Raw genomic sequence first — 15,053 nt, forward strand, 5'->3', positions numbered from 1 at the left:
TATTTTATTTAACTCGGATGCACTGTTTGACGGAATGCAATTCCACGTTCCGCAAAGCCTGGTCTGATGCATTAACCCATTCGAACGTTACTGACCGATGCAAAAGTTTTTAGCCGATGGAATCCTCTGGATAATTCACATTACTCGAACAGATTATCCCCATTCGCGCTTTCCTTTCTGACTTACCCTTTGAGAACGATGGATGAGGGGTAAAAAAAAAAAAGAAAAAGAAAGGGCAAAAAAAAATGAATATCATGGTATTCTTCGATTAGTTCGACGGGAAATGACAAGCTTTCCACTGATTTATTTATTAACTTCTTTTATTATAAAAGTATAACTGTATTTATAGAACAGCATAACGAGCTATAAATTTTATACTCTTCATTCCATCTTCCCTTCTTGCCCTTTTTTAAACAAACTAACGATACTGCGTTCCGTTTGTGGTCTTTCTTTCAATTATACAATTAGAAATATATATCACATGAAGTATATTGTGACTTCTCTAGTTAATATCGTAAAGCTTTCGCGAGATATATCTTTGTCGTATTAAGCATCACTCGTGTGAAATCATCGACACCATTTTATTTCTAAGAAAACATCGATAACCACGTTACTAAGTGTATACAAAAGAAGGAACTATCTAAATCGACATGTAGCGTTAATCCAAATACTATTTGAGCCATTTCAGCAATCATTGATCGATTACATCGTAAATAGTAACCCACAATGATTTGTGACGCTGAGTAAGAAGTGAAGTTATTTTTGAGTATTTCGTTTTAATTTTCGTGTCTAATTTAAATTGGATGCTTGCGATCGAACGATACCAATTAAATATTACAGCAAAATGTATATTGATCCATATTTAGAAAGCAATGGCACTATTCCAATTGATTTAAACTAACTTACAAGTCGATTTTAACAAGTCAATTGCAGTTAAAAATGACCAGATTTTAAACCAAAGAGACAATAAGTCAAAATCGATATTTCGATTATTAAATAGCTTAAGATGTTAATTTAAAAAATTGCAAATGTCTTAAATAATATATTTCTAAACACGATTCGAATCTATCCTTGCCCCAAGCTCTGAACATATCGCTCTGAATAACTGGAAGACTATCTTAAAACAATCTCATTTCGGAGAGAAGAATAATCTGATTTTCGTGATATCGCTCTTCCTCTTGGGTGTTAGGATATAGGACCAGCAATTTGGCAGAGAAAGCTCCTCGTTGATGTGCTCTTTTCTGACGTTCTCGTCGACGTACCAACATGCCTTCGAATGCATCGGCCCCTTCTCTGGACACGGCATCCATTTGCCAATCTCGCGAATCTTTTGTTGTATACTGGCTTTCGTAGGTTGATTTTTAGCTCCCTTGTTCTTTTTACTCCAATAGGCCATAAATTCTTTTACAAGACAACGTCTACTATATGTGTTCCCGTGTATTAATCGAATAAGATCCGGTATAGCTGCTTCCGGAAATCGTGTCTTTTTTGAACTCGTCGGCGGTTGCTGTTGCGTGGGAGTACTGCACTCGTTGGTTGCCATGGCTTCGTTCATGGTTGGTAGTAGTATCGGTATTCGATACACCCAGGCGTCTCGGGCTGACAAGAAGTCTACGATCCTTGGTGGCACTGGAAGCAGAAGATAATTGTCAGATATTTTTCATTATGACACAATTGTAGAAATAAAAATTCACGCTTATCTTCTGGTCCAACGTCTAACAGCTATGTTAGGTATATTTTAGTATGTCGAATACTCACCGTTTGGTTGAAATTCATTTTCAGACCCTCTCCAAATACATCCTATTATTTTTGGCTTTAACTTCGCGGTCTTTGCGTTCCTTTCGGACTCGAATTGTTCTCCGAGTAGTTTCAACTTGACTTTCTGTGTTTCAGGAGTCTACGGAAATAAAAAAATTATTTACTTTACTCTCGATAGACATGATTGATTATTATTTACTTTAAAACTACTCACCATGTCTTGCTTGTCTTCCTCATCAGCACGAAGCTCTTCATCGGACAGGTAGCTGAATTATTACAAACACGGAGATTTACAAACAGATGAAAATGTATAAATGTTTAAATATCGAGAATGAACTGAATTGATTTACCCATGAGGAACCATGAAATCGTTATCTACATCATACTCGTTGTCCTCCGGATTCTCCTCGTCTTTTTCATCGTCAGAACCGCGCAAAGATTCGCCTGGTTCCTCTTCCTCCCATTCTTCGTCCGAATCAATCTCGTAATTGAACCATTGCTGAAAAGAGAAGAATAAATTCTTTAAATAAAATTTGAAAGCTCAATGTGACAAGTATAATCGAAATACGTGATTCTAATGTGGAGCGTCGTATGGTAGATAAGAGTCGAAATAAGTGCAAAACACGATGCGTTATGGATTTACAAATAATCTATCGAAATGCGATTAAAGGCTCGAACCATTTTTTTATCGAGAATTTTTTCTCCCACTGATAAAAACGGACGCTGAATATGAAGACAGCTGGAGAACGCCGAATGAACGCTAGTAATAGTTACGTATCTTTCAATTTTTGCTTGAACTTTACTTGAAACTTCGTCAAAAACTGCATGCCAACACGCAACTTTCACGATTATTTTTAATCAATCTACGATATGTCTCTCTTCTGATAGAATAATAATCAAATCAATTCGTTGTATAGCTTTTGTCGAATAAATTTTTGGGAAAACCTGCTTTTTCTTTAGTAGCAACTGAAAGTAACTTGAAATACTTTCGTACTTCCTTAGGAACTTCGATTTTGATCGTTATTCGGAATTTTTCATTGCGATTCATGAAAACATTATCGGTTCGTTCTTCACAGACTTTATTTTAGTTACGAACATGGCCACGGGATTTCACTGAAGTGTAAAACATGATTAAGCAGGACGTCGGTATCAATGCGACTTCCTTGACGGGTGATATCGTCGGCACACGTGCTGCTCTTCTCTTCTCGGTGATTCTCTTAGTCGCTGAGCGATACTCGTCAACGAGTCGGTGCTCCCGAAATGTGGATGTGGATACGTTACCACGAAATCGTCCCTCGTTTCCAACGAATCGTCACCATGCGACAAGAACAATAAATTGAACAAGCAGTCGAAAATTTGTAAACGAATCTCCTCTGTTTACTGGAAACGCGAATCTTCCGAATCGATCGATCTTACGCTGTACAAAATTATTCCTTGCGGAATAAATTTTCACTCAAGTGAGTGACGAGTGCGATCGGACATCGAAGAAACGAAGTGTTCGAGGATGGGATTTTAAAACCAGTTGCGAATTTTTGGCATAATCACCGGAGTAACGACTGCTGGATTCATAATGGAAAAGTGACTCATACTGATACTCAATATTTTAAGGCTGTTTAATATACGGCAAAGAAATAGTACGCTTGTGTAAACTATATCGTTCACTGAAACGCAGTTTCGCGGTAATTTTCTCAAAGAATATGACGAAAACCGGCAATTAAAAATCGACGATTCGCTTTGTAGAATCGAAAGAAGAGTTACGAAGAATTGAAGTAACGATGGAATGATTTTTTGATCAAACGCAAGCAACTTGGTAGCTTGTATCAGTAGCTATTTTTATCGATTTATTTAAAACATTATCTAATTCTAAATTATAAATCTTCATAGTTTCTTACGTAGATCATTAGAAACTCAAAGGTAAAGATCAGGTGAAGATATTGAAACGTTCCAAAGTTCGAGCTCGAGGAAGAAACAGAGTTTCTTTGCGTGAGAAGGTCTAGAAAGATAGAAATACGATTTTACGAGCTGTGACTCGTATCGATCGATCGAACTGGACGACGAAAAGAACCCATCTACCCAACCAAACATCCTGGCGATCGTGCATCGGACCGAAAAGTCAATAAATCGTTGGTTTTCTTGTTGTTTGCGGCGCGAGGCGCGGGCTCGATCGATAAATCAACGTCGATTTGATCCCCGCGCGAGCATCAATTACAGGACCTTCCCTTTGACATTAATTTATTAGCGGCGGGAAACGTAATATCGCGAATGATCGGCGACCTAACCGTCGTTCGAGGCGTGACGCGGAAAACCGGCGAACAAGAGGAACAAAGAGGAAAAGGGCGACCACCAGTTGAGCAGCTTTCGGCAGCGTAGCAGAGGTGAGTGCCGATTTCTTCGATCGTTGGAAGCGTATTTCGATGCCAAGGATCCAACAAATTATTCTATTAATTCTCCACTAACATCATCGGATCGCAGATTTGTGTCGTTATTTAATTTCAATTTAATTTTCATTTAATTCTTTTTATATTATCAATTGTATTTTAATATATTTAATATAATATATCTAGCATCGATAAATCTAGTTCTATAATCAATCTATTGTTTAACAATACTAATCGACAGGCTGAGCATCATAGCGGTGTAAATCAAAACTTTCTAGTTTCCTATAACCAGTCCAAGTTGCGCTTCTTTCCTATTGTTTGAAATATGACGAAGAGGGTGTAAGATACGAAAGGATGGTGAACGTGGTCGATGTTAGCGTTGACAGAACATTTGATACGGTTTCATGCATGTCACCAGCACGGTACCTCGACTCTTTTCCAGCGATCGTATTCGGTATCGTCAAGTGCCATTTAAGCAGCGATAAAACCTATCTCGAAAAATTATGTCCGGTTACCTCTGCACTGTCGATCTTCACACTTTCACAAGATCGTTCGACACCGAGCAACTGGTGTTGAGAAATTTCACAAAGATGTTCCCTTATCGAACAACCATATACAGGAAACAATTCTCTTTCTATACTTTATTTCCTATATAAGAAATCTGTTGGAAAAGTTCAATTTAATCATCGCTCTTTCCTACGCAATTTTTTGTATATATTAAAAAAAAAAAGTGATAAAATCAGAAATAACGGAAAACATCTACACTCTCGCTTTAGACGGTCCGTTTTTACTAAAGCTCCTGTGTGTTTAATGTAAATTATGAACTCGAAATTACGTTCAATTTATAATATAAATCCTAATAGATTAGATACCTTCTTTTAACAATTACTTAACTATTCTCAGTTTTGCAGTAAACGTAATAATTGTTGCAAAGCTTTCGAGCAACGGCGTAAGTAACTCGCTTGTAAGTACAACTCGTACGTGCGTGAATTTAATTCATCGATTTAACGAATGGAGAAAAGAATTTGAAGAAATGATAATGCGTTTAATCGGTTTCCGCCTGGAAAATCGTAGGCATCGTCTGGAAAGACGCGTCGGAGGAAATGCAGTTATCGGTGGAACGCGACCCGTAACTTTAGAGCGATGCCTGGCGAAAGCGGTGGTAGATTATTTACGGCGTGTTGTCACCCATCGGGCCATCTGTAATGGCTGTTTTATGCTCCATTAAGATTATAGCCGGTGCTTCTTGACGTTGCACACCGGAGATTAAATCCCTGCATGTCGAATTGATTTATTATCCGAATATTCGGCTGAGATACGCAGCCTTTGCTGGCTCCGCCCTTCTTCATTGCCGCAACATCGATCGCATCTCCACGATGTTTAAGTTTCTTTAATTGTTTGTTCGTATCTCATCTTATAAACGTTCGCATTGTATCTCATCTTCGAAACTAGATCATGGACGCCTTAACAAATTAAACAGACCACTTTTTCCCCCGCATAGGCAATACGTACATAGTAGTAACGTATGTGGCTCTTATCGACATAATTATCGCAATTAAACGGAGATACCCCTGAGTTTTATTCGCTTGAAAACAAAACAGTGAACTTTATCCCAATCGCGTTTTGAAGACGTGCCAAGTGACACCATGATAGCGGAATCGGCGAGATTAGCGAAATAAGCTCCTAGAAATACAATCGCTGCTAATTTAACTGAGACACCAAACATTAATTAAAGATCGCGAAACTTTTAGACGAACTTCCGTGTAAAAAGCGCATGTAAAATTATGCGATTTGGAAATAGAACTGGTTCGGAAAGCGATTCGTTGATGTAACGAAAAGTTAGTTGAAATACGACATTCAGCCACGATCTGCTTGCAAAATCTTGGCAGAAAAAAAGAAGTAATCGAGCCTGAAGCGAGAACGATGAAGATATCGACAAGCGAAATGAATCCCGAAGCTTCTTATCGGTTGCAAACGGTGACGCAACCAACAGAGCAATTAATAAATCTCTCTAGAGGGTAGATAGAGAGAGGGGATCGTCGTTGCGGCGCAAAGTTGTATGGAGTTTTTGATATTTCAATTAAACCGTCGACAATCAGTCGCAACGCGACGACGTTTCTCGAGAGTGCGTCAGTTAGATAAACGGCCGTACGATATCTCTCTTTTACTCGGAAAACTTATAGGCAACGTTAACAAAGCCACGTAATCGATCGACATTCTCCACGGATTAAATTAACGTAAAACGATAAAAACGTAAAAGTATCGTAAATGACATACCAATCGGCGTCTAACAGATAAAATAAAAATGTAATTACGATGCCGTCAGCAAAATCAGTGCTTCGCGGATAAAATTACTGCACTGTGTTACGATCCTTGTTTGTTTCAATCTTCGATCGATTCGTTAGAATGTTTTGTGGCAAGTACGACGTCGAAATCTACGAAGCTAGGATCAACGAGAAAAATTTATTGTTCATTCTGTGATATGTATTATCTAGGAAGAAGGATACGTTAATTTATAATTAATAGAGAAAAGATATGTCAACTGTAAAAATAGAGTTGCGGGGTATTGATGTTCTGCCGAGATACGCTAGCGGATGTCGTCTTAAGATACGGAGGAAAAAAGAGAGAACAGAAAAACAAACGGAGTGACCAAGGTCAGATTGTTGAGTAAAACAATGAATATTTATGTTTAACGCGTGTAACTGCTAAAAAATTAGAATAGATGCTTTCTTCGCTGCATCGTTTTAGAAGATATGTGTAACCATTTCAAACGCTGTCATTTCGCGTTGCTTTTTCGGGCAGTCGCAGATAAGAAAATTTCTGATGTGGACATAGGTTTCCTTGGACGTATTCCAAAAGCATAACGAATATTTACATAAAGATATAATCCCCTCTCGGTTCGAAAGAAATCGATACATCGATATCGACGAGCGATGGTCTGTTTTCTATAACGATATCTATAGAGTGAAACAAAAATAGAGTTCAAAGCTATAGGGTAAACGGTACTTGCCAAATGACGAAAAAAATCCTAATAAACGTGGGTCAAAAAATTGATAGTTTGAATATAATAAACAGTTTCTCGTTCAAGATGAAAGGAAACAACTTTCTCGCCTTAGATCGAAGCAGTGGATCATCTTATCGTTTATCTTTTTCCTGCCTGCAAAAGATTTTCTACGTGTCTTCCCTCTATTTCGACGCTTGACATCTGCCTACTCTTTCGAAGATTCCCAGACTTAACTATTTCACTTGGCACTTTGTATTAAACAGATAAACAGTACGATGCTAAAGCGAGAAAATTACTCGTTTTCAGCGAAACAAAACATTGTTTATAACTTTGAAACTATTAACTTATTTCCATCTATAATTATTAAAATATCTTTTATCTGCTCTAGAAATTATGAACTCACTTTTTGGTTCAACCTGTATAAGCGGCGTGCCATGTTACTCTCGCAAAGAACATTATCCAACCGATGTTCCTCCGATATTCCCCAATTTTTATGTAATTCTATACTCAGGTAAACAAGAAAAAAAAATGATTTGCACATTTGAAAAATATTTCGTCGCTATAATTACCAAACCAAATTCAAACCTATTCCAGTAACGCAATTATTCAGACTAAAGTACATGCAAGAAATACATTCTACACAAATTTCAGTGATTACGACCATTCTTATTTATACCATCTAAAAGAAAAAAAAAAAAAAAAAAGAAAAAAGAGGAATATAAAAAGGAAAACCAAGAAACAAAACAGTACAGATTATTCCAAGAGTTTAAGCTCGAAAGCACAAGATCGAGACGTTGCACTTCTTCTCTTCACTGCAACGTGTTCTTGACATTTTAATTGAATGCAAAATATGTTCGTTGTATCTAAGGTCAACTTCCTCCGACACGGATAAACGTATTACGAACGCGATCTAGCTGTTACTGCCACTGACTTCGAACCATATTATCGGTTGCTGCTCCTTTTTGTCACTCTAGGTCAAAGCCATTGCAATTATAATATCGTTGCCCCATTGATACATTCTTTGGAAATGTACTATGTTATATCCAATTATTTCCATGAAAATATCCCGATCTTTAATAAACTAGAAACTAATAACGAACTTTTTGTCTACTTCATGGTACATACAGGATTTGATGAAAACAAAAAACAAAAAGAAAGATTATCGACGACTTCACAGCTAAACTTTTTGTTCTTTCGCTTGGACGTTCTTCGAGGGATCATGGTAGTCCCAAGACAGTTATAAAACAACTATTTTATTACTACGATCACAGACGAGCAAAAAATCTGCGCGACTAGCGAATATCTGCCAAAAATCAAGGTCTTCGATCCATTTGCAAAAATGATCTGCATAGAATCAGATTCGTCGAGAAAATTAATAGTTCAAATCGAGTAATTGCGATCTTACGACGCGAACTGGTAAATGAGAACTACGTTTGATGAAAAATATATTAATATAACACAAAGTTACAGTAATTTTTAACAAATACCATTCGGCGCCATGCTTCAGCAAGTGAACCCAACTTTCAAACAATCACCGACTTTTCGGTTCGTCTCTTCGACTCGTCTCGACTCGATTTTACGACCCTGCGACTTTATTCGCTTGGTCTATCACTTGATTCTATTCTGATTGATATACCGGCACAATGGTTGAGCGTTTGAACTCTCTCGTCATAAGTTAACCGGCATTTACCGATTCGCCGCTTGTTACGTTTTTCTTTTTTCTTCGAGCTTCCTTTTGTCGTCAACCGAACGATTCGACAACGATTTTCGCCGTCGACGTGTCGTTATCCGAACTGACAGATGCACGCACACGCTCTACATCTGGCTAACTGCTTCTCGATAATATAATCTATTCGATATCAATCAATTATTCAATTTTTCGAAATGCTTCGTACAACGTATTTATAAAAGGCTTCTATAATTGCACGAATATCTTTGTCAACTACCGTATGTCAGCCGTGTGCCATTCAAGAGTCAAACCATCGACCACGTCGCAAAATTTCTCCTACGAACGGTACAATTAAAAAAAAAAAATCGCCATCCGCCAACGTCATCGTCACTTGCAGACTTCTAGGGCCATCGATGGGCCACGTGCTCCTCGACGTGATTCGCTGAATCACGATTAGCGATTTCGCGAAGAGAACACCAACGGTCCTACCGAATAGGCCCAGGGCCACACGGACACGTCGCTCATGGCCGATTATCGGGGGTGACTGGCGTCGTAAATAAGCGCGAGCCGTGACGAGCCAATTAGCCAGGAAGCCGTTTCGCTGGCGCGTCTGCCGGTGTTCTGGGACTAACTTCTCCCCTGGGAGAAGCACGGCGACGGGACCGGGTGGCACAGCCTCGATTATCTCGGCCCGTGTGGCGACAAGCCACACCACGAGCACCGCGTCTTCTCTCGGAATCGAGATCGGCTTGCTGTCGCAGTCTCCACGCGTTCTACGGCCGCGAAGCGTTCGAAAGGGTTGGTCGCGCGACCTCGACAGTTCCACGCGAGCATCAAGTCTCCCAGGACGTTCCTTAAGTTCTCCAGAAGGGACAAATCGAAATAGAAGATTGTCCGATCGTTTGATATTTCGTTGTTCTTTCGTTAATTTCTTGATTCGTTCTATAGTGCGATATAAGAGCTAGAATTTCGATTCAGAAGGGTGGTTTCCTAGGAAATTCACGATACACTGATATTTCAGCTGAAATTATATTGCGTTAGAAAGGAAACGTTAAGTATTCTATTATTGCAGAAAGTTTCGAGACTTAGCTTCGTACACTGAGGATGACAGTGGTTTAACGTTTGTAAAATTCAGAGGGATATTTAGAAGCTTCGAAAGAAGGGTTTGTTAGGACGATCGAAAGCGTGCGCCGATTTGTTGGTGGCGCGCGGTATCGGCAGCTTCGTAACAGTGGCAATCGGAAGTGATAATGCGCATAGGAAATCAAGACAGTGATTAATAGTGAATTAATTATATATGAAACACAAATAAAGAAGACAAACAGAGAAGAGTAAAACGTCACGGACTGCGTAGTTTTATGAGACATTGATTTTGACTAGACAGAGCTTCGACTAGCCGACAAAATGATAGAGGAGGCTGCGATGTTTGACGTAAGTAGAAGCTGACAACCGACTTATCGCGTACCTTCGGATAGTAAAAGATATACAATAGAACTGCAAACGCAGACAGCTATCATTAACAATTCTAATCGTCAAGCCGATTAACATCTTATTAATTATTTAAATAGAGAATAAGGATCAAATAGTTTGGAAAGAGGCAAGAATCGACAACGATGGTGACCATCGCAGTTGTCGTGTTGTTTCCCTCTTTCTTTCGATGCCTGATAACTCAAAATAGAATTGAATGTTAATCAACAGATATAGAGCGTTCGCGCCGCTTGACTTATTGTCGGTATCACGAAGAAACCCGCCCGATTAATCCGAAACAAGCAACTCTCGCAACAATAAACAGTCCCGTTACGTTACTCGTGAATCGATCATCTTTTTGTTTTTGTTTCTAGCTGTCATCGTTGCAACGATCCTCTTCGATCTTCCATACGACGAATTCTCTTGTTTTTCTTTCTTATTTTATCTTATTTCTTTGTTTTCGTCACAGATGACGGACGAGTTGTTGTTCTCCGCGTTGGGTCTGACCATGGACACAGGTGTCGAGAAGCAACTGTTCTCCACAAATTCCACGAGTTTCGCATGCGACTACGAGGCATCCTCTTGCAGAACGACGCCACGCAGCGATGACTCGGAGACCGTCGATCAATCGAATAATATAGGGAACACGATCGAGTGTTACACGGATCTGACTTGTCCGGCGAAGACATCTTGGAACGAATGGTCTGATAACAATTCAACGCCACTGTCAGGTAGCTAGTGACAAGAAGATGTATGCTCTTTTAGCGTTCATAGTGTAAGTTGAACGATGATTGACAAACGCTGTTTCTGTTAGGTACAGGATGTCTGAGCGAACTAAGCGAACTGAGTGAGTTAGACTCGGAGTTGGAATGGTGTTTAGACAAAAGCTGGAATTCGGGTCTTCCGGACAGAACACCATTGTGCACAGCAGGCTGCGAGGGTTTTCTACACCTTCCTCTGTCCAACCCACAGCAAACGTTTCAACGAGAGGAACCATTATGGGTGCTTGGGATCGATTTGAGAGCCCTCGATGATACCTTGGAAACCAGCGGTATAGGTAAGTTAAGAACAGCTTCCAGAATTATCGTACTGGAGAAAGTTATTGGATTGAAATCGTGTTTATCTTCTGACCGAGTTGTCCTAAAATTTCGAGAGCAAATTTATGAAATAATTCATCGTAGCTTTCTTAATGTACCTAAAACAAAATGAAGAAATTGTTTCAATTCGGAATCAGCAATAATCGTTTCTATTGATTTAAGATTATAACAATAATCAAGTAGAAGAAAATATTTCGTCAGCAGCTGCCGCGGCACTAGCAACCCACGACTACACTAATCGCAGTTTGGCGAATGCGGCTGAGGATCGATGCTTTCCTTGCACTTATCAAGGATGCGTCAAGGTACGCTATATCAATGTCTCAATAGAATATCCAAAGACTATATTTACCAATTTTTAAATATTAGAATTGAGAAAATAGAAATCTTACAATTATTTTTCCAGGTATATGCAAAGGCGTCCCACTTGAAAGCTCATCTACGTCGGCACACAGGCGAGAAACCATTTGCCTGCACGTGGTCCGGTTGCGGATGGCGTTTCAGCCGATCCGATGAACTAGCCAGGCATAGACGATCGCACTCAGGCGTAAAGCCTTATCCATGCGAAATGTGCTCGAAGAGGTTCGCGCGCAGCGACCACTTGGCCAAACATCGCAAAGTGCACAGAAAGAACGCTTACCCATTGTTTCACGGGGGAAGAGGGTTACGCGGAGAAAAGATGAATTCCATTCTACCAGCGGAGATTTAGTCAATTTATCTTATATAATATAACTGACGATGATGGTATTGAGCGTCGGAAGAATTTTCTTTCGGATTTCTCGAATTTGCAGCTTCGTTGCTTCCTTGCGATGATATTTAATCGGGAAATCGGGAAGAAAGTGGTTAGTTCTCGATGCGTGAAAATTGTGGAAAATGATTTCCGTGTTGAAGTTTTAGCGAGAAAATATAATTCAAACTGAATTAAGTGACAAAATTTATAATGTGACAATAAATTGTTGAAAATACGATAAATTGTTTGTTGATTATTCAAAATTATTCAGTAGTTGTAAAATATAACATTAGTTAGAACCAAACTGTGAAAGCCTCAAGTTATTGATAAAGACTATTGCTAGATATACCAAAAATGCGCCTAATCGTCGTCGCAAATGTGCCTCAGTATCATATATACATCATCAAAAGTGAAAGAGCTTTTATGCAATAAACAGAACTTCAGACTTACCGTATCCTTGGAGAAGGGCTTTCGAGGATTGATAATTTTGCTACGTTTTCTCCACGTACCCCAGTAAGGTGGACGTTGATTTTCAGAAAATTGTAGCAATTTAGGTCGTCGCATCTCTACAACAACATTTTGTTTCACAATGTTCGAACTGCCATCGTTTTCTTCGTCTACAAGGAAACGACATGTGATTAACTATGATGTATAATTATATGAATGATTGATAAGGAAGGAATGATGTTTACCTAATAAAATTACGTCATCTTTCGTTTCGAGAGGCCAAGTTTTCGACGATTTGCGTGGAATTGTTCTTTTATCCTTAATCTCGCCAAGATACAAATCTGACATTTGTGTGCTCGCTTCATTGGACAATTTGTCCAATAACAATTTCTCTTGTTCGCTTAAGAATCTTCTACAGACTTTAGCTACCTTCATGTCTCCCTTTACCTCAAAAGGCATGAAATTCTTCACTTCATTCATGCTTTCGTCTTCGACGGATTTTTCTTGTTTCTTAGCGACGAAAAAACTGGTGAAAGTCGTTGCTGCTTTCTGTTTCTTGCGCTCTGCTTCCAACCTTTCTTCCTCTTTTCTTTTCTTTTCCTCCTCCTTAGCTTCTTCCCTTCTTCGACGTTCCTCCTCCTTTGCCTGTCTTCCTTTCTGTCTTTGTCTGTAAATACATATTACTGAAAACTGACAACTATATATTTTTACAAAGTTATGAATGTTACAATAGTAAATATCCGTACTCGATCTCCATTTGTTTCCTTTGTTCTTTCCTTTTCTTTTCCATCAATTTCTGTTCTCTTTCGACTCTTCCCCTTTCCTCTTTTTCTTTTCGTTTCTCTTCCTTTTCTTTTTTCCGATTTAGTCGTTCCTCCTCCAATTTCTTTTCCTTCTCCTAATAAATAAATGAAATGATAAAATTAACTGAGAATTAAATTAACAAAATAAAATATCTGCGCTATAAGTGTCCCAATTTACCATTTTTAATCGTTTCTTCTCTTCTTTTCTTCTAGCATTTAATAATCTCTTTTCTTCTTGTTTAGGTGTTAATTTCTTCAGTTTTGTTTTGTCTATTTTGGAAGCTTTGATAATTTGCGATGTACTAGGTGTATCTGTCATTGTATTTGCAGATGACTTGGCTTCTTCGTCTTTCTCTTCGGTATCAGAGGATAAAACTACAAGATCGGAATCAGACTGATACAAAGAATTATTGGCAACTGAAAGTAAGCTTTCTACTTTATTGCTTAGATTATTGGTTGTCCCTGGTGTATTTATATTGGTTTTAGTTGCTTTGTTAGAACTCTCCTCAACTTCTTCCATCGAATCATTCTTTTCCTCTTGGAAAGAAATTTCAGATTCTTCTTTTGAGGCATCTTTTTGTTTATCAGTCTTTTGAAGGAACTTTGTTAAAGGACTTGATTTTAATTTCTCCTGTCTCTCTAATTTTTTCTGGCCAGTTACAATTCGTTTTGAAGTTCTGGTGTTACTGCTAGCTTTTTCTTTACTAAATGCATTTTCTTTTGCATTTTCAGTTTCTGTGGGTGGATCCTCTATTATTTCTATAAGATCGATATCTTTGTTTCCTGTATCAACACTCGTGCTATTCGGTTCATTATTTACAATATCCTCACTTAAATCATTCTTCCAAATTTTCATTGCTTTTGGACTTTTACATTCCGTAGGAGGTGATGCTAATTTCCTCTTTCTAACGTGCACAACATTTGGTGACTCTACTGGACTTCGCATTTGGAATGGTAATTGTGCTACATTAAAATTTCAAATTACATATTTTACTTGCATAAATTTCTCATTTTGTTACATTATATTTTTGTAATAACTATATTGACAATACTGTAAATATTAAAAATTAAATACCTTGTTTCATTTTCTTTTTTTTGACAGAAATTACTTCGAAACAGCAATCATCTTGTTCACTGCTATCCATCATTTTCATCTCTCCTTATGAGAAAGAAACACAAGATTAAAATAAATCTCGATTGAATACTTAATTGAAAATAAAAAATAAACGAATAAAAAAATATATCGTGCCATTATCTTACTTAAATATATCTAAATATCAAAGTTTTTCTACAACATTACATCAACTGACAAGGTTGACGACGAAGCTGTCAATGATACATTGTTATAACCTAACAATAATTTATCAGATAAATGTATGTAATACGAGAAATAGAAAAACATGAATTAAATATGCACGAATTTCAAAATAAAAATAATATATATACACTAAAATTAAACTATTAAAAGAACTATTTTCACAAATACAATATGTTGATAAAACATTACTGCCGAATTACAATTGTAACAAAATCGGCGGGAAAATACAGCATGGAAAAGGATAAATTTCAGATGATGAGATTTTCCATGAACTTTACTTTTACTAGATGAGCGACTTTCACTGAATATTAGAAGCCGTTTAACAAAGAATCTAGTTATATATCTAGTGATTATTTAAGAATACATTTTGCGAATGTTAATGTTT

At 38.0% G+C, this 15,053-nt stretch overlaps 2 protein-coding genes across 7 annotated transcripts; one reads left to right on the forward strand and one right to left on the reverse strand.

Annotated features, from left to right (window-relative positions):
- Positions 1 to 302: 302 nt before the first annotated feature.
- On the reverse strand, positions 303 to 14,576 carry LOC139989616 (uncharacterized). The gene is made up of 9 exons (XM_072008051.1): positions 14,426 to 14,576; positions 13,529 to 14,313; positions 13,294 to 13,445; positions 12,793 to 13,214; positions 12,551 to 12,717; positions 2,109 to 2,257; positions 1,973 to 2,024; positions 1,759 to 1,897; positions 303 to 1,629 (listed from the first exon to the last, which is right to left on the reverse strand). Exons 1-9 carry the CDS (start codon positions 14,502 to 14,504, stop codon positions 1,130 to 1,132), a joined length of 2,445 nt encoding a protein of 814 aa, XP_071864152.1. The 5' UTR covers positions 14,505 to 14,576; the 3' UTR covers positions 303 to 1,129.
- LOC139989617 (uncharacterized) lies at positions 3,476 to 12,342 on the forward strand. Of its 6 annotated transcripts, none has more exons than XM_072008076.1 (6): positions 6,217 to 6,556; positions 9,882 to 10,240; positions 10,746 to 11,007; positions 11,091 to 11,333; positions 11,536 to 11,675; positions 11,777 to 12,342. In XM_072008076.1, exons 2-6 carry the CDS (start codon positions 10,214 to 10,216, stop codon positions 12,077 to 12,079), a joined length of 975 nt encoding a protein of 324 aa, XP_071864177.1. In that variant the 5' UTR covers positions 6,217 to 6,556; positions 9,882 to 10,213; the 3' UTR covers positions 12,080 to 12,342. The 6 variants fall into 6 exon arrangements, with proteins under 6 accessions (XP_071864211.1, XP_071864177.1, XP_071864184.1 ...); XM_072008083.1 differs by having other exon boundaries at positions 9,886 to 10,240; XM_072008066.1 differs by lacking the exon at positions 6,217 to 6,556 and adding an exon at positions 6,592 to 6,790.
- Positions 14,577 to 15,053: the final 477 nt, after the last annotated feature.

The sequence above is a fragment of the Bombus fervidus genome, chromosome 1 (assembly GCF_041682495.2).
Source record: "Bombus fervidus isolate BK054 chromosome 1, iyBomFerv1, whole genome shotgun sequence".
Taxonomy (NCBI): Eukaryota; Metazoa; Arthropoda; class Insecta; order Hymenoptera; family Apidae; genus Bombus; species Bombus fervidus.